Here is a 27,055-nt window from a genome sequence, read left to right as displayed (position 1 = left end):
CAGTGACTAAAATGCTGTTGGAAGGTGAGGTGCTACGTCTGACCGGCCTTTATCCTGCCCCAGCACAAACACCGTGAACATTCAGCGGCGTTCAGGGCCCCTGAGCCCGTGCTGGCAGCTCGCAGGGGCTCGGGTGCCATCCGCGGTGGCCGGCGGGGTTCGCTGCCCGCACGGGCGGTGCTGCCCGCGCGGTGTCCCCGCGGCTGCGCTCGGGCCGCGCCGAGGAGCTGCCGGCTGGCCCCGGGCCATCGCCGTGGGTACCGAGCCCCGCTCAGCGCGGCCCTCCGCGGGGGCGGCTGCGGAGAGGGGGCGGCGGCCTCAGCGCGGGGAGGGTTCGGGGAAGTCGCGGCCCCTCGGAGGCGGCGAGCGGAGGCCGGCGGCAGGTGGCGGCGGCGGCTCGGCCCCTTTAAGGCTACGGCCGCCGTAACCCGATCCCCGTCGGAGCACGGAGCATCCTGCGCCCGGGAAGGGCTGTCCCGTCCCCGGCGCGGGGAAGGCATGGAGGAGGAGGAGGCGGCGCCGCAGCCCCCGTAACCCCGGTCCCAGGTGCGGCGTGCGGGGAGGGAAGGCGGTAGGGCGCTGAGAGGCCGGGGCTGGCGGGGCGGGGCGGGGGCGGTGCGGCCCCTTTCCCCCGCCCCGCGGGGCTGCGCGGAGCGGCCCCTTCCCTCCCTCAGCGCGGGGCGGCCCCGGGGGCCGAGGGCCGCAAGCGGCGGCGCGGGGCGAGCTGACAGCGCAGGGCTGCGCGGGGCCGCCTCCTCCGCCGCCGCGGCCGGAGCGAGCGCGGAGGGTGCCCGCTGCCTGCCCGCTGCCTGCCCGCTGCTGTGCTCTCCTGCCTGCCTGCCCCGCGGCCGCTCGGGGCCGGTGCGAACGGCGGGCGCCGCGGGTGACCGGGACAGCGAGGTAATGCCCGGCTCGGGGCAGCGTCCCTCGGGGGCAGCCCGGGGGCTCTCCGCGCCCACCGAGTATGGGTGGGTTCCCTCTTGGGGGCTTTGCGACCCCAGACTGCCTGCGGGGTTTGAGGAAATTGGGTAAATGGTATCGCAGCGGCCACCTCATCCTGAGTACACTGCCTTTATAAGAATGCTTCATCTGCCGGTTGCTTTGATGTTCTAAGAGCAGAAAGCTGAGTGGAGTTTAGGGTGTGAATAACCTTAAATACAAAAGGGAACGGCTTAACTGTGAGTGGCTTGAATTTTGTTGTGTTTCTCCTTAACGCTACTTACTGAGCTAAATAAGATATCAGACGAATAGGATCTACCATTGAGAACCAAGAGCACAGCAGAGCTCCAGCACTGCTTTTGTTACTGGGCTTATTATAAAATGTGGAAACAGTCAGTAGTCCAGTGTTGCTCTCTGCAGATTGGTCTGACAAGTTTACAGCTATTGGATTTGGCTTTCAGTTTTAAGCGGATCAGGAGAGCACAGTATTTCATGCGATGTCCTGGTATCAATAGCAGCTTTACGGTGTAATCTTGTTTGGAAATTGATCCAACTCATCTGCAAATCCAGCCTCGAAGAAAGTAAGGGCTGTGGGCCTTAAACCTTCCACTGCACCTTCTTACCATGTGTCGCTATACTGTTGCATTTCTTATTTTGATGATGTGGAAATACTAAGAGGAGGAGAACGTAAATGCTAAATGCTTTTGATGGTACAACACTTGATGATAACTTTCCTGCCCCTTTATCCTCTTTATCCTCTTTCATTAAGTGCCAACTTGTTTCTGTCAGGAGTTCATAGTGTTATCGTATTGGGGGGTGAATGGATATTGCTTTTTCTTCTAAATTTCAAGTAGAAACAGAATTGCAGGAAAACCACTGCATGTAAATAGCAAATGAAAACTAACATTTTTAACTCTTATGGAGTATTATGAAAAAAAAACCTGTGTTATTAACCTTTTCAAAGTTATTGGGTCAATGGAGTAATTTGAAATACACTAGGCATGTAAGCAATACCTTGCTGAAAAAATGTTAGTTTCAAGTGTTTGGTAATATTTATTTACCTAAAGACTCCATTGAAAAGCTACAAGAGTGAAGTTCTGATCATATGTAGTTACTGTCTAACCAAATGTTTATTTGGGTAATTTTGGGTAAACAAGGCAAATGCTAATGGTGGAGACCCAAACTGTGTATTGTACTGTTTTTCCTGCATACAAAGTAGTTACACTAAACCTGCTGCCCAGCCAGCCTCCCATTAGCTCAAACCCTGTATCAGCTGACAGAACAGTAATCAATGACTATGCAGTTTAGGTGATAGAGTGTCTGTTCATACATAATCCACGAAGTTCTGTATCTTGATCAGACTTTGCTGTACAGCTAATAGAAGATACTTGGAAAAAAACCCCACAGTGTAGTTGAAGCTGCCTGGCTTACTAACTTTGGGCTTTGTCAAGGAAAATTGTAATCAGAAGCTAATTGTGCTTGTTTTAAGTGAACAAGCACAATGCAACAAGCTGTTTAGGTTCAGCAACATTAATAATTTTTCTTGTAAATGAAAAGAAAATCTGGTAAAACCAGTAAATTTTCATGTTAAAGAGGATACAGTTGAAAACAACCTAGGGATATGAGAAAAGAACAACCTATAGATACGGGACAATATTTATAGCTGAACACATGTGAAATGCTGTATTTACACCAGGTCCTTGAATGGAATTAAAATATGACACTATTAATTGCTGAAGTAAAACATAAAATTATTCTGGATTTGGTAGTTACTATACTTAAACAGCATCTTGATAAGCATATATGAAATCAGGCTTGCAAAACTTGAGCATCTGTGAGACCAACCACAGAGGCTTAGTGATTAATTTTTTGTCTGCCTCTCTTCTCCTCCAAAACCATTGTACCATTCTTCTTCATGGGCATCATGGGTTCTGCACTTGCTGAAAGTCAGGTCATGCACTTTGCATGCAAGTACCTTTTTTAAAAATGAGTTCCCTCCACAGGTTCCTTAGGTGAAAGATTAGTCTTCTAATGCATTTCTTTCAAGGGATGTTTGCAAGGTTTGCTTAATTCCATAATGTGTACTAAAATGAACACCTATCAAAAGCTAAAACATTACTTACCTGATATAATCTAATATAATCTTCTGGTACTAAAGAAACAAAGCAAAGCATGGTTTTCTCTTGTCCAAGAGATTATGTCAGTGTCTTCGAAACTCAAGAGATTCTGCTGTAGTAACTGCAGATGAATAAAATGTAGCATCATGACAATTGCTATATTTTAGTCAAAAGGATGAAAGAGGTGTGGTTAATGCTTAGTGTTTTGCTATTTTTCTGAAGAGATTTGTACTTGACCTGGATTTTGGCTTCCTTCTTTAAACCAGCTGATAATTTCTTTTCCCTTACATTGTCCAAGATAAGACTTGGTTGCTACAAATGAGATAATGTAATAACAAAGCTTTGTCCTTGGGGTTAGAATCTTGAACTGGATACCATACAGTGATTCTCAGTGGGTTTAAACTGGTAGAAACTAAATTGTTTTATTTCTTCAAATGGTAAGGTTTTAGAAAGTTGAGCTTAACACCCATTGTCTCTGGTACTTTACACTATGTGAAAAGGATATAAAATTTGGTTTGTGGTTTGTGTCTTCTTGATCAGTGGAGGCAAATGGAAAAGTATGTGGAGGATCGAGAATACTGAATATTCGGGACTGTAATTGAAATTGGAAGTTTTGATAGAGTAACGTTAAAAAGTATGCAGGACTTATATGCTGCTGCACTAGAACAGGTAATCAGAAAACAACTGGAATCAATTAGTTTGATGCAATGCACTGCAGTGTGTGTACATAAAAACTTTAGTTTGGATTAAAAAGGCATTTATGAACGGAATCATTCCCTGTGATTTGTGTTGCATAGCTGTCCCAGAGTATGCAAGCTGGATTCCTTTTGGGTTCAGCTGGGCAGGAAGATAGGCCCTAGGAGCACATCAAATATGTTCCAAGAATTGTGGAGTCCCTAGGACAGAATTAAAGCTGGTCTGAAGTAAGCACTTGAAATCTACATGATAGAGGCAGGTTTCACTCAGCAAATCTGCTCTTATTTGTCCTGCAGGTTTTTTTTGTACCTGTAGGTCTGTGGGTACTAGTCAGAGGAAGTTTTATTGTCTTCAGTTCAGGGAGAATAAATAGGAAAGAAGGAGGTAGAGGGGGGAAAAGTTTGAGACCATTGAACCTTCTGCTTCTAAATCTTTGAAGATAAAAGTATGTTTTTTCTGATCTATATGTTTCAATATATTCACCATTTACACCCCAGAATGAGAATATTTTGCTATTATGGTGGACATTTTCCCCTCTTTTTTCCTCCTGAAGTTCAAGTTTCTTACTATCTGCAATGCAGACACAATTTCAAAAATCTAAGGCATGTTCACTCATTCTGTAATGCACGTGAAATAAAAGTGGACATAAATGTATTATGTCATTGTATCGCTCTGCTGACCATTAGGTTGCTGTGGTAACATCAGATTATGCTGTCCTAAAAGTCTTCATTTTATTTTTAGATATTTTCTTAAGTAAAACTAAAATAAGTGACAGCAGGTTTTTAATAGGTATTAATTATTTAAATATTTGAAATTAAGCCATTTGACTTTTTCCCTCTTTCCAGTTCAACATAATATAAATTGACATTTTTTGAGTTTATACCTTTTGCCAGTCTTGGAGTGTAAACCACTTCACTGTCAAATTGGGGATGCATGTCAGAGGTTTGTGGCTTTTGGGAAAATATCATTCTGTGTTGCAAATACTGGTGACTCAGGAAAAACGACTGAAGCATTTAGAGACTGACAGTTCTGTTTGGAATTGTTTTGGTATTTAGACCTCATGAAATAGCTGAGCATCCAGCAATTGAAAAGCCAGGCAGCTCTGATGGCTTTCCACTGAGTGTGGAGATGTGTGGAGGTTGGAGTTCTGTGGAGGAGGAAAGCTCCAATAGCCCACAGCCATCCCAAGGACAAGGTCTGCTGAGCACAGTGGGAATTGGGAGCTACTGTCTCTGCAGAGTGCACAAACTGAGCTGCAGCAAGGCCACTGCTTCTCTGGGCTGACCCAAAAACCTTTCTTCCGTGCTTATCTGATTGCATTGTTGCGTTTTGAACTCCTGTTGGCAGCAGGCAATCTGGCAATAATGAAACAAGTTTTAACTTTGGAGGTCCTTGGGACAGGAGTGGAGGTTGCAGAGCTGGCAGTTGGCCTGGTCAGGGGTCTTCACTGCCCCTTCTGTGTAGAAAAAAATACAAAAATACATGCAATTTTAGGCCACAAAAATGTATAATATGCAAATGTCAAAAAAAAAAAAAAAAACCAACAAAAACCCAAAACCAAAATGCAACTTGTGTATCTAAAAGTTTGGGCATACTTTTATACTCTTAATGCTTAAGTAGAGACATTGAACAAGTAGAAACTTTTAGTGAATAACATTCCTGTTGATAAGTTTACTGTCAAAAATACTTTCTGTGCTCGCTTAAAATAGTTAAATAGAGAATAGAGTGAAATTACCTTCTGCTCTCTTCACAGGTTGAAGAACAATGGCTTCCTTCAGCAACCTGACTATTGGCATTGCTCTTGCCAGTTTTACTGTATTTCAGCTCCTGTTCCATGTTGTAAGTTCTTGGGTGTCAACACGAATAACACCTGGTTTTAACAATCTCAGCCAAAAAAGGAAGATCGAATGGAATTCAAGGTAAAGTGTTCAAAACAACAACAGTTAAAGACTTACCTGAAATCATGGACACCTGAACCACCTGTGTGTGTGTGTGTGTAAGGCTGAAGAAAACCCTATTAGTTAAAGGTAAAGATCAGAGGGCTGGCTCTAGACACTGCACAAATAATGCATGTGAAATGCTGAGGCCCTTCATAGAAACACAGCATTACTAACACTTGTACATTAAATGCTTTGTTAGACAGTGATGCCCAAGTAAAAGTCAGTACAAAGATAAAACAGTGACTAGTGAGAGGTAATAAACTGAAGAGATGCTCTGTGATGCTTCTAGTAAAGAGAAGAGATAAAAAATTCCTTTCCAAACATGTATGAAAATCAAAACTATTGCAATTTATTCAAAATCCCAGTGTATCTCTGGTCATGCTTTCAGGAGCAAAGCCGTTTTTCACCTGCTGCTACTACACGACAAACTGTTTTATATAGGTTAAGGTTTTCCAAGGAATTTAATGACACTTGAGTGTAGTATTGAAAAGAGTCAGGTTCATGTGTGTTGTAGGGAAAGGAGACTGCAGGAGGAGGAGGGAAAACTGTAGCAAATACAGGGTACGCACGCAGGAAGGAGTTGCGGAAACTCAGTCCAAAAACGTTCCTCACTTTCTCTGTGTTTCTGTATTTCAATCAGTGGGATGGATCCACCTGCATTTCACTTGTCCCCTCAGATACAGGACTTCTAGAAACTTGTTTGACCAATGAGTCTTTTAAGCCATAAGGGAAGTATAAGATAGCAATTGAAAATGGGGTGATCAATGAGGTTTTATTTGCAACATACTACTCTGCAAGGGTATATATAGTACACAAGGTTCTCCAGTTGAAATAGATAGGTACAGTATACCTTTGCCTATTACAACTTTAAAATATTTTTTTAGATGTTTCCCAAATTTAAAGCTCAAAAATGTGTACTGTATGGTTGTCACTGCACTCAAAATGCATTAGTTGCAGTTCTGTTCCTCCTCGGTGCTGTTTAGTATCAGGTGGATACTTTTAAAGTTGTTTCCATTGTTCAAGGCAGCATTAGCAACTCAAATTGCCTTGCCCTTCCATCTGGCAAATGTCCACTTGCAGTGTTCTTAAAAGCACCATCTTGATTTCAGTTCCATCTTTGAATAATTACCTATCTGCCAGAACAACTGTGTAGGATGCCAGTTCCCAGTATCAGTGCAGCTTAGGTTTACCTCTCTGTTCCAATTAACAATAAGAGGCAGACAGGAAAAGTAAACTAAACTGTTCCCATGTGAAGCTGAGCTATTGTCTATAAGCCACATCAAATGGCCTTTGAATTGCATAATAGGCTTTATGAGAACTTACCCCATGCCTGGTAGTGCTGCACTGGTGTAGTGCTTTGCATAATAACGTGAATTGTTTTACACATCACAAGTGTGCTGGAAATAAGCTGCTCAAATCTCTGGGCTACTTTTTTATAAGGTGTTTAACTGCTCAATTGATACAGTACCCCATACTATGTCCCTTTTTACCTCTTTGCACCTTTTTTTTTCCTTGGGGTTGATAGCAGGATGTAGATGTTAGCACACAGATGGGTTGTGGTCCCAGGCTTCATCCAGCTCAGGAGTTAGAAGGCATGAAACACAAAGCATAGTTCATCAGCATCTTGTGGATGTTCTAACTGAGGAGGGCATGAAGGGAAAGAAAGGCTAGCTGTGCTTGTGTTACTTCAGCTCTGCTAACCAAACACAGTGTTTCTCAAACTGCCCTGTCACTCCAGCGTTTCACCGAAACGAAGAGAGGCCTCAAGGAGTATCTGGCAAGTTCAGAGAATGCAGATGAGTATGTATTTATTCTGCAGGGACCTCTGCAGGTAGAGACAGTTACTATGTCCCAGTAAAATCTGTTGGTTTAATTTAAATTATTTAAAAGTAGATGGTTGTTATTTTGTCCTATATTGAACTGGTGTAGGGAGTGCACACACAAATGATTCTGTTGGCAGTGCTAAGGAAACTGGCACAGAGGATGGTTATGCATTTTTATCAGCTCAGCTGGGTCTGGAAGAGGGCATCTGCCTGAAATGAGCTGTAGCATTGAAAATATATTGTTACAGTTTGGAGGGCTTCGTAATCAAGCATTTGAGCTGCAGCTCTTGGCTGTATTTTCCATGCTGTCAGTTTGTTCATTCTGACCTTCCAAGAATTATGAACCAATAAAGTAATTGCTTCTGGCATCTGAAGTATACGGACACTCAAATTGAGTTAAAAACTGTATTTGGTCATGGATGTAGTATAACTCTTCAAGTTGTGCATATATTCTTGTCACCTCTCCTGTAATATATGCTTGTACTGCTATTAAGTAGTTATGAAAAAAATATATATTCAATAATAAAAAAGCAAGTCTGCAACATAGCATTGCAGTTTTTTTTGTTTGCAGCTTAATGAGGAGTTAAAGGATGCAAGCTTTGAAAAAAATTTCAAGGAAATATACAGAGCTTGATAGCTTGACCTAGATTCCTTATTAAAATGGACTGTTGTACTATTTCCCTTTTTCTGCTCTGCCTATGGAGAAGCTTCAAAGTCCAGAGTTAAGGAGGAAATCTGCTGCGTTTTCTTTTCTTTCTTGTTTTTCTTTTCTTTCTTGTTTTTCTTTTATTTCACTCCCATCAAGTGTTCTACTTGTGTATAACTTGTATTCTAAACAGAAAGGTTCAGGTAAACGGCCTCTTCAAAACCAAATTACAACTGTAAACTAATGAGCTATATTTTAGGACAAATTTTTGTTCTTGTAGCATTATCTTCTCCTCAAGTTCAAAAATTCCAGGTATTTCTCAGACACTAATATTGCGTGTTCTGCTTTGTTTTTAAAAAGAAGAAAAGTTCCTATCTTTTTTAATCCTGTGTTACAAGAGTAGACCTTTTAATTAAACTATTAATTATCATTACAATTCTGATAATTAAATTTTCTTTCTTTGTTCAAAAATGAGAGGGCAGAAGTGCAGCCTGTGCTGTAATGATTATTAATTGTTCTCATCCAGTTTTTGACTATTCATATTATACTAACCTCCATTCATTTTCTGTCACACTATTGAAAAAGCTGCTGAAAATAGTGCAGTGACACTCTTGAAACAAATTGTAAATACAGTCTCTTTTATGAATAGTTACAGAATCTTCTATTGCCAGTAGATAATAATGCCACTTCTGGAAATGGAATAGGGATTATAACCTCTTTCTTTGCAGTCTTCTGCAGGAAGTAACATGTTTTCTTTAAATCTTGCATGGTAGAGCTTAGATTCCTGAGAGTGCCTTAAGGACATCTAAAATATTAATGACTTTCAAATACATGTATTCAATATGTACAAAGACAGGAATAATAACTAACAGCATCTGTGCATTTGTGTGTATATTGTTGGTGCTGTGAATATGGTGTGAAGTGTTTCCAATTACACAGCACTGAACTTAGTTCTCATCTTTCAAAAAGTATCTGTGATTCCCTATGGATATTTTTGCACATCATTTTTTTTTTCTTTCTAATTACATTTGGAAAGTGGGAAAGCTGACAGTAGCTACACAGTATTAGGTGCAGCTTATAGTTGTGTTAAACCCATGGCTAGAGCAGGAAGGTTACATGTTTTGGACCCATGCCCATTGCATTGTTCTACCTTCCAAGAATACATGTGGACTGAAAGGGCAGGAGGGGCCCTGGCCTGTGTGCTGGCAGAAACCCTGCTGGGGTTTCTGTAAATAGATATTTCTCTAAAAGTGCATGCTTGTTAGCATGCAGAGTTTGTCTACACTGTGCATGCAGCCTGTAAACTGGAGACTGTTGTCTTTGGGGCAAAACTGTGTCTAGTACCCAGGTAGGGACAAGGCAACTTTGATTATTGTGATGTTTATTTTATATTTCCCTAGTCCAGTACAAAGCTGCTAATTGATATAAACCTCTAGCTGTTTTACCTTGGGTATTCAGCTACAACCAAGTTATACAAGTTTTCTCTTTGAAAACCAGAATCTACTTCAAATGCACTAGAAATTCTATCTGAAGCTTAGGATTTTTCATTTAATGCCACATTCCAAATCCAAACTAGACTTATTATGGGTCTTTTAATTTGGTGCCTGAAAGGAGAAACCTGCTGTTGCAGGACTCCTGGGCTAATCTGAGTATGAAATTGCATATGCATTTTCCAGCAAATGGGACAATACAGAAAACATTTGTTAGAGAGCTAGATGTCATACTGTCTTTAAGGGTTCATTAATATATGGGATAATTTGAAGAAAACTTAGATCTCCCTTACTTTTAAGACTCACTTTGTATCTAATATTGTCAATCCCACTCCAATCTAATAGATTCCTTCTTGATTGTTTTTTCCCACCTGTCCTTGTGTAAGGAGTTGGGTGTAGCATAGAGAACAGATGATTGTCTCCCACAGAAGTATCTGCAGGCAGATTTGAGAATGCCTTGGGATACATCCTACCTTAAGCACAGCATGGGAAGGTGTGAGCAGCAGTACCTCCTTGTGACTGTGATCTCTTTTTCAGGACAGTGTCCACATTCCATGCCTTGGTGGTTGGAGGGTTTTGCCTTTACATTTTGTTGTACGATGATGCTGTTAATGCTGACCGTCTCTGGTAAGGCATGTTGCATACATGTTGTGGTTACACAATAAAAGAACACAATTGAGAAGGAAAAAAAAAGAATCCTGCAGTGTATTAAGTACTGCATTATTGTTTTATTTTCCATTAAAATATGTAGTTGTGATGTGTTCATTTTTATGTGTGTACTATTTGAAAATTTGATAACTATTGTGTCAGTATTAGTGTCTTAGTTCAGTGTGTCTCTGTGAAGTGGAATAGATAAAATACAAGCAGTTGATTTGAAATAGCATATTAAATTATTAAAGAATAAACTGTAACTATAAGTCAGTATGACTGAAACTCTGCTATTTACAGTAATGATTTTAAAGTGGAATTGAAAAGCTGTAGTTGGTCTGGATAGTGTATATCTGTGTGAAAGTTCTCTGTTGAACCCTGCAAAGGGTTGGGGTTCAATGGAGAGAGGATGTGGTATTACTGTCAGGTAATGCCTGAAAATAGATACAGTAGATCATAACAGGGACTGGAACATTGGGAAGCTCCAGGGAGACATCAGTGTTGTGTGTCACATTTTTGGTGGTCTAGGACTTCTCATAAAACTTTTCCTTTTTTCTGTATGTAGTAGAGACTAACATAGATGATGTAGAAATTGTTTTTGTGGTAGTGAGAATCACATGGTAGAAAATGTGGAGGTGGTAGAGATCAGATAAGGAGAGGGAGAAGATGTAAATAAGTGGATTAAGTTGTGGCTTCATAGGAGAACAGGCTCCTTCCTATGACTGTTCACTTCATAATCATTACAGTTTTTCAAGTTTGATGCTTGATTAGCATTTTATATGACTCTATATCTGCAAAGAAGTTTGAAGAAAGTCAGTTGTATGGACTTTCTTTCGTTTGTTCTATCTGCCCGTGCATCTTCATGTGTAATTCATTTGCCACACATACCTTCTTAGCAATCACCAAAGAGATAGTTCTTCCCATTTGCTTATTCAAGTCACTCCCTGTTTGTCACTCTGGGCTCTTGCTTGCATCAACACTGGCCTGCAGACATCAGGGCTCATGATTCCATTGCACCTTCCATTCAAGGAGATAGGTCAGGAAGTCTGGAAGATTTTAGACTAAATTCTAAGTTCTCCACTTATTGAGAATAATTTGGGATTCTGACAGAGACTCTTCTTGAAGGGATGTGACAGGTGGGACAGTGCAGCCATATATGTTGTTGAACTGTTGGTTTAGAAAGCTTAGAGGAGGTTTGATGCAAAGTAACCATTCTCTGGGGGAAAAATAATAAGGAGGGGAGTAACCATTCCCTGTCCCATCCAGTTAAGTCATGTCTACCATTATCAAGGAACCAGTTGCATATACTCAGCCCTTTGCATGTTGTCTGGAAAATATGAAGGCTCTTGAGTGCAGGCTGTCTTGGTGGTGATGTGCTGAAGTGTGTTGGGACCCCTAAGAAGTTTAGTTATGAGGCTGCTGCTGCAGGTGGGAGCTGTAACATGAGGCCTCTATGTAAAGAGTTTATGCTAAAGTTAGGAGAACATATCTGCCTCTATGTCTAAACCTAAAGAAGCACTCAGCCCACAACATACCTAGCTCATGAAATCAAATTTTGAAGCATTGAAAAACATTCCCATTTCAAGCTGTATTTTAAAGAACATCTACAGCCAGTCTTAACAGATGGAGTGAGTTCCAGACTCTCCTAGTAATGGTTTTTCTTCACCTAACAGCAGAATTCTGGTTTTGTGAGTCTTATTTTCCTGTATACTACCCTTTCACTGAGGGAACAGTTAGTTTTAGACACTAAGAAAGCTTTACAATTTAGTGAACAGATTGTAATAATACAGGAAATCTCTTCCCACTGCTCCATTCCAATAGGATTAAGAAAAAATAGTTAAGTAATAGCATTTTACTGTGTTCTGGCTGAGGCAGACTTTGTATTGGAGTTGGCTGTAAGCACAGGTTCCTTTTTTCTGGAAAGGTTTACAACAAGGATTGCTTTCACAGCTTGTCTTGGGCAATCAACTCCTCAAAGTAGGAATGCACAGAGGACAGTGGAGAGAAGAACAAACATTGCTTGCTGTAACATGGATGCTTCCCTTCTGGAGCTGTATTCACAAGTTTGGGTTTGTTGAACATTCTAGAGGAACTGGAGCTGTGTGTGTGCTACTAAGAGCTTTGCCTGCTGAATGTTTGGCACCAAAAGGGATAGTAGGTGTGGAAACTACTCTGAAAAGCATTTCTGCTCAAAGGTTCTTTGGCTTCAGAGAACTGGCAAATAATTCCTTTCCTGTGTCCTTCTACTCTGTTTATCCCTATAAACATCCATCTGATTATGAATATGAAAAGCACCAGCTGAGAAAGATATTTTTGTCACCCTTACCAAACTTTTAGCATTGGCAGAAAACAAAAATGGAGACACAGAGTGTCAGTTAAAGGGCTAAGAGACAGAGACTGGGCTGTTCTCTTTTATCCTCAGTTTCCTGAGAAGCCAGCTCAGAGCACTTGCTGGGGTTCAGTTCAAATCTCTAGCAAGGCTCTTGGGGCAGTTTCTGTGCTGAGGCAGGGGTTGATCCTGGTTAGGGTAGCTAGTAGGTGTCTTATGTTTGGGTGGAAAAGGAATTCACTTGTGATTAGAACCCTTCTTAACTAGATTGCATAATCTCTTACTGATGAGCCAAGAATAATGTGCCCTGATGGCATTGTGTTTGAGATGTGTATGTCCTTTGCAAATTAGGCTGTAACTATGTATTTTTGGTGTGTTTACAGGGGTGACCCTTCAATTGTGAAGCTGAATATTGCTATTACCACAGGCTACCTCATTTCTGGTAATTATGCAACATGTAAACAGCATGCATGACCTGTTTATTTATATTGAGTCATTATACCAATATGTTTATCCTGAGCCACTGTGGTGAAGATGTGGTATGTGTATACAATACAGTTATGCTGTGGCTTTTAAAATTGCTGATGGGTTTGTGGGTTGTGGTGAAATCACAGCATCTTGCTAGTGGATGTCAAAGATAGACTATCTCCTCAAGCACTGAGGAAATGCCACTGTGTGGCTTTGTCATGGTTTGATGTGCAGCCACCAGCTGCAGGTCAGTTTTGTCCTTTGGCCAGCTGAGGAGGTGTTGGAGCAGTGCCCTTCACTCTGTTCTCAGTGCCTACAGCTCGTATCTCTTCTATCAGGTGTTTCTTCCTGTGACCTCAGAACGCTGGCAGAAGAATTTTAGTAACCCTCAACACAAGCTGAGGCAAATGGATCCTGCCTGCCCATCTTGGTCTCCTTTTAAGCCAAAATTCAGTCATGTATAAAACATGGCAATTATTTATTTTGTATGTTATTTATTTCTACATATGTTTTATGTTCTTAATTTTTCTGTCAATTAAAATTGGCATGGGAATTTTGCTACAAAATGCTTTGGAGCTTTCTTTTATGTTGTGTGGGGATAATACTGGCTTATCAAAGCAAAAACTTGTGACTTGGACTACTTTCAGTGAAAACTTCTCATGTTAGGATGAAGCTTCTGATCAGAGCCTGGGCCACAGTCTTGGTTATCTCATACTGGATTTCTCCACCCAGTGGAAGTGGTAATCTGGTGATCAGCATATTCAGTTAAACTGTGCATTACTTTAAGTGTCTGGAGTTTTTCATAGCTTCAGCTCCCATGTTTAAATTAATCAGTATCTATTTTTGAATAATTATACATTAAACTTTCATTATGAATTAATGAATGCCTTTCAACAGGCATCTCAACCTGACCACTCATTCTCTCTCACTTCCCTGTATAGTTGATGTTTAATTATTAATAGGAAGTGAGCAGCTCTGTCAGATGATGTAGAGCTCTGCCTGAGGATAGCTAATATAAAAGAGATCAAGGCACACTCTGGACTTTAGAAAGGCACAGGGGTAAAGTCTTTGATTTGGAACCTTGGTCAATAATATTCCAGTCCAAGGTACTCATTTGCAGACAGTAGGGACAGAAATTGCTTGTTATTGTACAGAGAACAAGATCTTTTGAATTCTCAGACTATCATGGGAAAAGAAAAATCTTTTAGGGTTTTTTTTTGGTTTATTATATGTTAAAACTTTCTTTTTAACACTAACTTGCTATGTCACTTTTGCAGTAATTAGAAAATTGGGATTTAATAAAGTAAATATTCTTCTTACTCCAAATGCCTCTTGCAAAATAGTTTTGGTAAATGGTACTAAATTTACTAATATACTTTGCTTTTTGATTCAGAGCTTCTCTGTAATAGATCCCTGCATTTGTTGCATGTATTTGTATGTTTGCTATGCCCCCTGCAGACCTGCCTTTTTTATGTCATATGTTCCAGATTTTTGGGGTTATAAGTGTGAGGTCACTATGAGATTCAGGATCCACCTTTTCCTTCTAAAATACTTCGGCTAAAGTTACTGCATCTGTATTTCCATTGATGTGGAAAATAATCATTTATGGAAATTGTTGGGAGAATGCTGTTGCCTAATGCTTTGACTGAAGTAAAGTCTTTATGATGAAGGTGTTCTCTTCAGACATCATTAATTCAGAGGGTTTCTACTGATGCCATGTCTTGGTATCTCTCTAAAATGTGAGAAGCTATTCTGAGGTCAATGATTGTATAATAAATAGTTCTTTATAGTTATTTCTGTTCTCTTGTAGATCTGTTGCTTATTATTTACTACTGGAAGGCAATTGGTGACAATTTTTTTGTAATACATCACTTGGCAGCTCTGTATGCTTACTATTTTGTACTGGTAAGTGCTGTATTTTCTTGTAACATAAGCAGATGAGATTAAAGAAACAGCTTTTATAGACCTCACTTGCTTAATGTTAAAAAAAATCACTGGTTAATGAAAGGCATACTTATACTTTGAATCATTATTTTAAATGTTTTTATTAGTTATTTGTGGTAAATGCATGACTTTTCATTGTTACACTCCAACAAAAATGTGTAACTCCGTTGAAATTAAAAACTTTTCTCAGTTTTTGCTGTAAAGAGACTTTGACAGAAGAGCTTTTCATATGATTGTAGAACAGGGTTTTAAATAAAACCACAAGCTTGAATATTTAGTTGAAAAGTTAGAAGGAAATGGTTTCAAGTGGTTATGTTCTGCTTCTGTCTCCCAGGTAACAAGTGACAGGATGAGGAGAAATGGCCACAAGTTGTGCCAGGGGAGGTTTAGTTTGGATAGTAGGAAGAACTTCTACACTGTAAGGGTGGTCAGGCAAGTGTTCAGGGGAGTGGTGGAATCACCATCCCTGGAAGCTGGAAAGGTGTGTGGCTGTGGCACTTGGGGATATGCTTTAGTGGTGAGCACAGTGAATGGTTGGACTCAATCCTGGAGGTCTTTTCCAACTTAATCATGTCTTCCCTGCCTACTGTGTGAATAACAGTGAAAGTGTTGAGATGCCAGATTACTGTCAGATTTCCCATGTAAGGGTTTAAAGGGGCTGAAGTACACTGTCAAGTAAATAATCTATTTCTGGCTGAAGATAATTAAATTTAGTAATACTATCATGGATGAAAGTGAATTAGAGCTGAATATTAAATAAGTTAAAATACCACTACCAAGGCTAATCCTCTGTGCAGAAAATTCATTAGTTGTTTCTGGAGGAAACAGAAAGCATAATATTAGTGTGAGCTTCTTTAAAAGCATTTATTTCTATGTGGATATAGCTCTGCCTGTGGATGCCAGTGTGTTGCTCTCAGTCTGTTGTCTTCAGAGAAAGTCACCCCTAAATATGTTATTTCCAAATTGCTTTTTGGGGATAAAAATAATTTTGTTAAACACACAGATGTTCTTTTGGTGTAGTGCAAACTGACAATGAAAAGCTTGAAGTGGTGGGTATTTGCTTGCTTAGTGGGGAAAGACGAATCGTGACCCACTCCATAGATTGTTCAGGGAACCTAAGGAAATTAAAAACCCCCAATCATTTTACCTCTACACCTGCAAACTGCTGCTTACCCAGCAGTTGTGCAAGTGAATAGTGTGTGTGACCTGAGGGAAAGAGCTCAGCTGGAGGGGATGTGGTGTGGGTGTGCCCCGTGGAGGAGCTGTGCTGACCCACGGGCACGGCAGGGACCTGGCAGAGCCGCTGGCAGGGCTGCCCCTGCCCTCTGCAGGAGGGAAGAAAGGGCTTCTTGTGCCCTTCCCTGCCGTCAAATTAGAGCTGGAATTCGTCTTTGCTTTGGCAAAATATGTTCCTACAGCAATGCAGGGAGATTTTTCTCCAGCATAAAGTGTTTCTGTTTGGGCTTGTTTAAATGTTGAAAAATCAAAAATGTTTATAATTATTTCAGGCAGTAATGCTATTAGTAATCTATGAGTTACTTGTGCAAGTCTTCTCTAGTTAGCTTTTCATGGCAATTTAACTGTAGGTCTTATAAAGATTTATTTGAAGTAAGAAGCTACTGATTGGAGATACCTGAAGGACAATTGCAGCTTTTGTGAAAAAACTTGCTTAGAAAGTGCAGGAAACCTGGCCACAGCTGGCAAACTCAGTTCGATTAAAGAAGTCAAGATGATGTATCATTCTCTGTATACTTAAAGACTCAAATGGCAATTTCACATCTACATTGTTGATTTTTGTATGTCTGTTTTGTTTTGCTAACCAGAGCAAAGGTCTGCTGGCTTATTTTGGAAACTTCCGTCTCCTTGCAGAGTTCTCCACTCCTTTTGTCAATCAGCGGTAAGTGGTTAGGGAGGTTTTCCGTAGCTCTTTTAAAACTGAATCTGCATTACTATTTCTGTCACTTAGGAAGTCTTTTTATAGTTGTGGAATGTCTGCTGACAGGGAATTTATATATATTGAACTAAGGATTACTATATGAAAGTCTTTTTTGCTATGAAAACATTTTGCTGCTATAGGTGCAACTGTATAACTAATGTATTCATCTCCCAGTTCCTTTCTGGATTAGACCAGGCTTTGTATGAAATACCAGCTTTTTATGAAAATACCAGACAAAAAATTCACAAATAAAATATTCTTTATTAACTTTTGTATATTCATTTATTTTTTATAATAAAGCCATCTTCAACATGGATGTTTTTTCTTTGTATGGATGAGGAAAAGAGGCAAGATAATATTGTCATCAGAATCCTAGAATGGAATTGCATTGTCCTGTATAATTTGAAGTTTATTTTCCAATATTCTACACACATAGATCAATATTTATATATTAATATTAATATTGAGCATATTAATATCTAGAATAATATAAATGTATATTCTTTTATTTGCCTTCCAAAATAGTTCTGCAAGCTATTTTCAGCACTTAACTATAATGGTTATGGTTAATCTTCACACCTGTGGTTAGAGAAGAAAGGGGCTGAAGCTTGTCCTGCAGAGCTCAGAGCCTGCCTTGGCTGCTGGTAGAAGTGTTTTTCCCTGATGTGCTGCTGTATCAGAAAAGGAGGCTGGTAATGCCACGTACAGCTGCAAGGGGAGAGCTGTCATTGGAGTTCCATGGTGCTGAGAGGAGGGTGGCCTTGCCCCTTACTCTGTAGCCTTCAGGCCACAGCTGGGGGTAGGATTTGCCCCACAAAGACTTCACCTCAGGTGAGGTGGGCTCAGAGCAGGGCTGCAGTCTTCTCCTCTTTCTCCAGTTTTTTGCAAGGTAGGATGAGGACTGTGAGTGTATCAGATGCCATTTTCTTAACCATGCTTTTTGGGGTGTATTTCTGCTTTACTGCTTCTACAAGTGTGGCATCTGTTTGCTTCTCCAGATGTCTGGTAGAGAAAGGATAAAACAAATAGAAACTGTATTCCTCCTGCAGACAGGCTATTGCCCATTACTGCATTGTGACTTAATCTCTGAAGTGTTTTATGACACTGTAGCATTCCTCAGTGATCTTAGAGAGAAAAAAGATTGTGCTGTGGTCCCTTTTGAACATCAGTTTGGTAAACTCAAACTCCCAGGAGGACAGGGTGGGATAATGGAGCTCTCCAGAGGCTGTGCTCCTCTGCCCCAGTGCAGTTGAGTGGGAGATATCAGCCTGTTGTAGCCTGTGCTCTGTGTGTGCAGAGAAAATAAAGACTAAATAAACACTTCCTCAAACTTAATGAGAAAAGGGTTTATATTGATATTCATGTCATAGAGAATGGCTGTTGTCCCAGCTTCTATCAAGATAGGATGTCATCCTGGGTTTATGTGTGTTCCTACACTGATGCTTACCTTTCCGACTGTGGCATTAGAAAGAATTGTGGTACATCTGGCTATTAAAAGTAATTTATACTTTTAAAAGTAATTTTATACTTTTAAATGCCCATGGTGAGATTATGGGTCTTTGAATACTGACATTTAGCACTTTCTCAGAAAAGCAGAAATAGCTGCAGGAGATAAAGTCCCTTGCACTAAGAGATGTCATCTCATTAGTGCATGATTTTTTTTTTCCATTAAATTTGAAGTGAATCAGACCCTTAAGAGAGTGAGTAGTGGATAATGATAACGACTTACATTATGTTTCTTGTTTGCATTCTTAGTCTACCAAAAGAGCTCTTATTAAAATATAAAAGATATTCTAATCTTAGAACTGTCTCTGTATTTCCTGTCTGTGTTGTTAGGGATCTCTAATTGGATGTTGTCTCCATGCCAAGCATTTAGATCTTTTAATGTTAGTATCAGCATTTATGTAATTAATTCTGAACTGTGGTGGGTAAAATTGTAATGGTAACTGTTATTTACAGACTTTTTTTATTTGCTGGGAAAGAGAAGCTGCTAAACAGATGCAAATTACCTATACTGGCATGTTGCAGTATGTTTGAAAACCAGTTTTTACATTAATTTTTGATTCTGTATTGTATATATCATTGAAAGTGAGAGCTTTGATTGTTAATCTGACCAAACATGTCAAGTCTTTCTCTTCATGTCAGTAAGTGTTTCTATGGTGAGGCCTCTTGCTTCCGGGCTGGACTGCCACCTCGAGTGCCTGGATTTTAATTGTCCTAGTTGCATGCTTAATGAATTTCTAGAATATTTCTGTTAGATTTTCCAGACATCCAGCTCTTTCTAGTGTGTTTATAATTACCTAGGTAATTATAAATTATTATAATCTGTAGGTAATTAAATTAAAAATTACTTTTAAAACCAGGTTTAGAACTAGTTTTTTGTTAAATCATTTTAGCCTTGTATCTTATTGGAGAAAAACAGATTATTTCATTCTCTTCCCCATCCCCCATTATGAATACAGTGATTTAAGTTATTTTGCTCTTGTCCCATTTGCCATTGCTGCACAAATTTTACTTGTTTATTCTGGTTTAAGTGTGAATGACAAAGGATTAGAGAAGTTTGTTGTTCGTTTTTCAACCCTCAGGTTCTGTGTGCTAGGTAATAGATAAGTTATGCCTGTCTATCTAGGAATAAGTATGCAAGAATTCTTTTTTAAAGACCATTTATGACCCAGCAGTAGATGGAGAGGCAGTTTTTAGATTTATCTTTTTTCATTGGGTAATGTTCCAAGTTGTGACATGATCAAGAGTTCACAATGTCTGGTTCTGAAAATGTTCTGGTTTTGAGCTGAACAGAAGCAGTCAGAAAATCCCAGTTACAAGAAATTAGAGCTCTTTCTGGATTATCAGATCCAAATGCAATTTTAGAGTTGCTTTCAATGGGACAAAGAATTTTAGCTGCTGTTGGTATAAACTATAACAGCAAGTAATAAATATGTCTTTATAGTTTTATTATTGTATATTATACAATAGTCACTGAAATTCACGTGGTTTGTCAACTGGTTTACAATTCATATCAGGATTTTCTATGTGTTATTCTGCAGTATACTGGATCTCATACACTGCTTAAGTGGTGGGGAAAAAGTGCAGCCAAGCAGAAGGATTTGTAACTAAGCCAAGACAAAGTGCAATAATTTAGAAATTATAAAGGTAGAAGCAATTAATACATGATGAATTAAAAATAAACTTGAAGCAAAATAATTTTTAATGAGATGGCTTCAAGTCTGCCTGGTATTTGTGAACACTTCTTTTGCAGGTGGTTTTTTGAAGTACTGGGATATCCCAAATCTTCAAAGGCCAACATCCTCAATGGTGTGCTGATGACAGTTGTGTTCTTCGTGGTGAGGATTGCCGTCATGCCTGTGTATTACAGCCACGTCATTTCTTCATTTGGAACAGAAGGTTTCCAGAGATTAGGATTTGCAGCCCAGAGCGCCTGGATTATCTCAAGTGTTGTCTTGGATATTATGAATGTGATGTGGATGGTCAAAATTGCAAAAGGATGCTACAAGGTCATTTGTCTTATTGGACAGGAGGAAGCGAAAACTCATAGAAATGGAAAATCTGCCTAGAAATCATACATAAATGAAATTTCTGCTATGAAAATAATTTGGGTTCACTGAAACAGTGCACATTTCTGCCATGGAATGCTCCTGTTATGGAAACAAGGTATTACCTCTGTACTGACCTTACTCTTTCCCTAGCCACACTGCCTGCACACCCAGGGCCACGCTTTGCGGATCCTGTCCAGTGAGGAATAAAAGCAAAAGCTCACACAGATGAGCTCCACATGCCTGTTGTAAGCAGTTGCAAGCATCAGAAATTAGAAAGGAGCAGACTGGTTACTGCTTATTGTCCACCAGTGTGTTCAAAGTGTTTCTCTCAGGTTTCTCTGATTAAAATGTTTTATAAATCCAGTGAATACTGACATATCTGTTTTTTTAGAAAATGAAAAATTCCCCAAACTCCTGATATGGTGCAATTTTCCAGGCACGTTTCTATGTTTTCTTCTAGGAATAACAATCAAGATTTCATTCTTGACAACTTTTTAATTTTTGCAAGAAAAGCTAAAAATTTGGCTTTGATTCTATGAAGTCTTTTACTGCTTTTTGTTCTGCCTTATATGAATGCAAACCATTTTGGGAAATTTTGAAATAATTTTATCTAAAATGCTGTATTATAAGACCACGTGATATCTTAAGAGCTGTTAAAATTCTCCCATTGATGGGAAGGATTCCCATGTGATGTCCTAGGTTACATGCAATAGTACATCATCTAAATTCCCCATGGAATGTTTTTTGTAAGTTAATATGGTAGGCAATGTGTGGAAATGGCATAGTTCTTACTGAAGTGCTCTTTCCTTTGCTGCTACTACCTTTGAGAAGTGCTGCAATTCTTCTCAGAGTATTTTTAACCATTGGCTATTTGGATTCAAAGTTTAATTGCAAAGATATAAAAATCTTCTGTATATGTGATGTGTAACTTTAAGTAATACTTTTTTCTTTTATCACAAAATGGCCTGTTTGATATGAATTGTTGAGGGGTTTTGTCACATTTTCGATGTTAATCGAGTCAGAAATCCAAGGTCTGACTAAGAACACTCTTGAACTAACAGTGCCAAACTCCTCTAAAACTGTATGGTAATTCTGTAGAAGGAACAGTTGACCTCTATAGACACAATTCTTTGTTGTTTTAAACCACAGGTTTGTCAATAGATACTCAGTTACTCTGTCTGTGAACTTGAAGCCTTGGAGGTCATCAGAGAGGAATCTCACCATCTAGGAATAGTCCTAAATCTCATTTGTGATACAATTTGAGGAAATTCTGAGTTACGTTTTATTTTAAATTATTTTGAGAGCTATAGTTATGTGTAAATTTGTTTTGTTTTACTTCTTTTATCCGGAATTGTGACTGATTAACATCTGGTTTTTTTTCCTTGGTGTAGGTGTGGTAAAAGTGTCCATTTTCACTGCGACTTCGGTGCACATCCCAATTATTGTAGCAATCTGTTAAAGCAATTTATTTTTAAATAGAAAAGTAGCTTATTTACCCTGCGTAGGTGATTAGTCCTGTTCCCTCTGACAAAGCTGGGTGACATGAGCTCTCTCCATAGTCAGAGGTGTGAGTGGCCTGTGCTGTCCTCCCTGGTGAGGAACTAGGCACTCCCCTCATCCAGAAATTGCATGTATGACCCAGGAGAACTGCATAGGCTGAAATGCCTCCTAACCAAGGCAGCTGCAATAAGTTTAGTTCCCCAGCTGAAATGCTGTCAGGGAGTATTGTTTGGACTTGTGTAAAATGCACTTTTGAAAGCCTTGTTCCATTGCTCAGCTCAGCAGGCTTTTTTCTAAAAGTTTCCCAATCCTGCCTTGTTGAGGGAGATAGCAAGGATTGTCAGTACTTGTGGGTTTGGATCCCATGGTTATTAATACTTCACAGCCTACAGACAAAAGATCTGTTTATGCCTTGGGAGAGTTAACAACTCATCTCTTGAGCTGTATGATCTGAGTGAGTGCAGTGCCTCCTTTGGGTACCAGTAAATCCACAGAGAGTCCATCCTGCTCAAAGCAATGGACTCTCTTTTATGCTCATTTGCAGAACCTGGTATCTTTTAAAACGTGATTTCAGTATACCTGTTGCAAAATAATCTTTTATTTACTTTTTACATCACTAGATCCCTGTGATTAATAGTTTTGTAAAAGCTTGTTCCTTTCTAAAATTGAGTAAATTCAAGCGTTTTGGAGAAGTAGGCTTGAAAATAGAAGTCTGCTTTTCTTTTTATGGAAGTAGGATTAAAAAATTGATAAGATGATTTGGAGAAACTCTTAGGGTGATAATTCATGAAAAGTTTCTGAAATTTATAATTTCTTACATTGATTTTAATATTTCGGTATTTTAAATATTTTGTTGTCAGTGGAGGCCATTCATTACAATGGCCTACTTCTTCCACTTCTAGATAGACTTGTGTTTGATAGGGGGAAAAAAAAGTAAGTCAAGCGATAATAAAATTGATGTTAAAACTAGATTTAGAAACAAAAAACAATCCAAAACTCTGCATACTACACTTTGTCCAACAATCCAGGATTGAAGGGCAGTGAGATAATTCTTTTAGAACAGCTAGTATTTTGGATTGCTGCATAAAATTAGTGTAATTAAAAACCTATTTTGCAATGCATTAGCTCTAAATTTTATAATTTTTTTAAAAAGTTATTACAGTTATGTCCTGATGCATCAGAAGAAAATTTTCTTATTAAAAAAAACTATTAACAGCTGTGGTTTCAGCAAAGACTTCAGTAAACAGGCAGCAAAGTTGTGATGTACTGAATACAGTAGTATATAGGGCACTTTTTACCTGCCATTAAAAGCTTATAATACAGCAAATTAGATAGCTGTGGCACCCATTTTTTAATTGCACTTTATTAATTTTAAAAATGTTGTGAAATATTGATAAAATTTAATGTTGTAAGCTTGTGTCTTTGCTTTTTTTATGCAAAAAAGTAAATGCATGGTAATTAGCATCGTAACAAATGCTTTTGAATGTGATATCTTATTAGTGGCTTAAAACTTTATTTTTCAACAGACGCATTGTAAAAGCAGACTCCTGGCATGTCACCAGGTGTCTTTTCTGTGGGCATATCAAATGGAAGGAGTGACTCCTGTAAAAAATAGCTTGGTTTTCTTTTCTTTTCCATTCTTCAATACCAGGTGACAGTAGCTTGCTGATCATGAGACAGACTGTTGGTACCAGTTAGGCTGTATGTAGAAATGCAAGTTTTCCTTTTGTATGGCTTTAATTTTTCATCAAAAGATGAGTAAATACCACTTTCAAAACTGCAGGAGAGTGGTAGGTTAGGTGTTCTGTAATGATTTGTGGAATCAGTACTTGCAGAGAGGAAGTATACTTCAAATACTCATTTTCTCAGAGTGTTTCAGTGGATTTCAGTGGAGGCTCACACAACAGGGATGCTGTATGGGTTATCTGTGTGAATTCTTCAGTGGTAAGAATTACATCTCTGAAGCATACTTTACCTCTATAAATACGTGTTATGTTGAAGGAACTCCATAATTTAATAACTTAATTGCTTAAAACATATAAACCATTGAATAATGAAATATGTACACAGGAAAATGAGGGGAGCTGGCTTCATATATAAATTCTTAACAATTCCAAATTATGTACTGAAGTTTATTAAAAGTTTAATTCGTTACAATGTTTTGAAGAGAATGACTTCCATCTTTGCTTCAAATATTGTGGGAGAAAATTACTCATATTGCAGAACTAACAACCTAAGGGTAAAAGCCTACACAAGTGAGCAAATGCATTCAGGCAGCTTTAAAGAGGAGAGGAGGAGGAGACTTTGAGTACACACCTAGAGATCCAGATGTCTTCCTACTGCTGTGCTTGGGACAACAGCAGACAGATAAATAGCAGGAAGGTTTAGGTGTTTGTGTCTGTGTTTGCGATGGAAAATTAAATTTTATTCTTTAGAACTTTCAAGCTGTATAAAATGGAATACCAGTTGTTGATTATTGTATGAAGAGGACTTTTTCTCATGGCTTTGTGTGTGTTTAAGCATATGTATGTTCAAGCTTTATGTAAAAGACCATTTAATAGAGAAGTCTGAAAAATTGTTTTGTGATGCTTCTGCTGAGCCAGTCAGGAAAATAAAGGGCTGCTTGACAATGACTCCAGCTTAGGGTCTGGTGTGCTGTTGGCTGCTGCTGAAAGCCATCAATGAAGCAAACAGAAAGGGACTAGAATTTTCAGATGAAAAAGTGCAAGTGTAGAAGACTGAAAACTATTGCAAGCCCCTTTCATATTTTAATATCCTACAGTACAACAGCATTATCTGGCTACAAGGAATTGCACGAGGGAAAGTTTGTTCCTGGTCAGATTTCTCTGTCTGTGGAATACAGGCAGAAAAAGAACGGTACTTCATTGCTGATACCCTGATTGATGGCAGCCAGATGGAAATAGTGATAATATTTGTGAACTTTTAACCTTCATCCAAACCTGGATAAAATCTGTGTTAGGTGAAGTTCTTAGGATTTTCTGAAAGCAACTTGAAAGTTGTTTTTATGGCAGAGAAGGTGAAATATGTGCTGCCTAGGTTGTTTAGAGATCTGGGATAAAGCATCAAGTCATACTTTTAGATGGTAACACTTGGTAAGGTTTCTTATCCATTAAAAAATTCCTACTAGCTACCTCCTTTCAAGTCTTGTTCTATTTATAATAACCAAGCACTTTATAGCTCAGTAAAGAATGGAAGGTAGCTATGAAGAATAAATCACATTGTTTGGTATAAGAAATATTTTGGCAAAATTTCTTCTGAGAACAGTTTCATGGTGTGATGTCCTGCACTGAGAGGGCATCTGTTTAATACGAAGTATATACATTTTTAACCTAGTTGTGAGTAAAAGAAGTGTCTGTAAGAGAGTGAAGTTCGAAGAGATCAGCATGGCATGGTATCAACCACATAATGATTCAGTGTGCTATTTATAACTTCCTACTTACTGAAATTGAAAATATAAAAGCAAATAAAATATTCTGTATTGTATCTTTATTTTTAATCTATGTGTGGGATGTCAAATATTGTACTTGTCTTGTGGACAGGACATGCTTTTATGAGCCTATAAATATTTAAGTATATGAGAATCTGCACCCAAATGGAACATGTTGCATGTCAATTGTCTTCTAAGTTTTTAAATTTTGGTATTTTTAAAAATTTGCTAGGTTTGAAAGCAACATTTAAATATGATACTAAGCTGTAATACAGAATACAAAATTTTGAATGCAATGTGTTTTTGTTTATAGTAATCCTATTCCAGTTTCACAAGAAACACCAAATCATAAGGGGAAGGGAGGAAAAGGGCTAATCATGAGCTCGGCTATATAATTTGCACACTTAATATGCACACATCCAAATGTCCTGGATTTGTTTCTAGCATGCATTTACCAAACAGTGTTTTCTTCAATATTGACAGATACCTATTTATGTAGAATAAGCACAGCTAACCTGTTATAAAATCAAATTAGAAAACCTGTTTGGAACAAATGAGTTACAAGTTAGGCATAAGTAATGGAGCCTGTAATTCGAAAATGTTTATATTATCTATCTAAGAAGAAACTTGATGAGTTTATCTAACTTATGTGCAGAGCCAGGATGAAAACTGTAGATTCTGCTAGACTGATTTTTGGTAAATCATGACAATCTGGTTTGCAGTAAATTGTAATACTGTCACAAAATATCAGGATCACATTATTAAATTCAGCTAGTAATGTGACCTGATGGGAGTAGCAATCCTTATCATGGCACAAGAATTTAAACATGCAATATAACAATTCTGAAGATTGGTGATAAAAGTAATCCGTCATAGCAAAGTGAATTATTAAGTATTATGGGTTTAAATTTACTTTCTAGTACAGGAAAGAATCTGAATTATTTGTTAGCATTTCAGTGATATTGTAAAGCATTTCTGTATTTTGTTTGAACAGTTTAGGAGCTTGCATAAAATTATATTGGCTGATTTTTTTTCCCTTTGATATATGCAATAATGTCAATAAGCAATAAATTGCATGTTGTATGCGAGGTATTGGTACATCGTAATAAAGGAAAGGAACACAGCTTCTTATTTTGTGAATTTTTCTTTCTTAATATGATAAGAGCTTATGTACCTATAATGAGTACTTCATGAAAGAATAGTTTGGGGGGTTAAATTCTGAAACAACTGGCTTTTATGGTATCTCGAGATTTCATACTGTATCTTATTTATTTTAAAGAAGGTGAAGATGGGTGAATGAGGTCTGAGTCCCACTGTTGCTCAGGTGGCTGAAATTTTGAATGCTGAGATTTTATGTAGAACATCACAGGGGCCAGGAATGTAACTTAAACTACAAATTTGTGTATTGGGGAATTGTATATTATGTAAATTTGTGTATTGGGGAAGAACTTTTGGATTGGATAGTATAATTCTATTGCATTGTCTTGCACTACCACGTGTGTCAGGGCATAGGTTGGACAGCTTCCTGAAGGTTCTGGGGATAAAGAGCTGCTGTTGTCAGCATATTATAAATATGA

At 38.7% G+C, this 27,055-nt stretch overlaps 1 protein-coding gene across 3 annotated transcripts; it reads left to right on the top strand.

Moving 5' to 3' along the window:
* On the top strand, positions 1-26,601 carry TLCD4 (TLC domain containing 4). 3 transcript variants are annotated; one of them, XM_077182218.1, is made up of 7 exons: positions 1-24; positions 5,506-5,671; positions 10,189-10,278; positions 13,012-13,070; positions 14,907-15,001; positions 16,864-16,937; positions 20,233-26,601. In XM_077182218.1, the coding sequence occupies exons 2-7, from the start codon at positions 5,517-5,519 to the stop codon at positions 20,546-20,548; spliced, it is 789 nt and encodes a 262-aa protein (XP_077038333.1). In that variant the 5' UTR covers positions 1-24; positions 5,506-5,516; the 3' UTR covers positions 20,549-26,601. The 3 variants fall into 3 exon arrangements, with proteins under 3 accessions (XP_077038333.1, XP_077038332.1, XP_054494564.2); XM_077182217.1 differs by lacking the exon at positions 1-24 and adding an exon at positions 343-546; XM_054638589.2 differs by lacking the exon at positions 1-24 and adding an exon at positions 644-900.
* Positions 26,602-27,055: the final 454 nt, after the last annotated feature.

Source organism: Agelaius phoeniceus, chromosome 8 (genome assembly GCF_051311805.1).
Source record: "Agelaius phoeniceus isolate bAgePho1 chromosome 8, bAgePho1.hap1, whole genome shotgun sequence".
Classification (NCBI taxonomy): Eukaryota; Metazoa; Chordata; class Aves; order Passeriformes; family Icteridae; genus Agelaius; species Agelaius phoeniceus.
Note: the sequence above shows the minus strand (reverse complement) of the source record. Positions and strands in the feature narration are given on the sequence as shown.

Excerpts from the sequence above, each read along its gene's own strand:
- TLCD4 (XM_077182218.1), top strand. The coding sequence starts at position 5,517 with ATGGCTTCCTTCAGCAACCTGACTATTGGCATTGCTCTTGCCAGTTTT. Across the intron at positions 10,279-13,011 it reads GTTAATGCTGACCGTCTCTG|GGGTGACCCTTCAATTGTGA; the intron begins GTAAGGCATGTT and ends GTGTGTTTACAG. Across the intron at positions 16,938-20,232 it reads ACTCCTTTTGTCAATCAGCG|GTGGTTTTTTGAAGTACTGG; the intron begins GTAAGTGGTTAG and ends CTTCTTTTGCAG.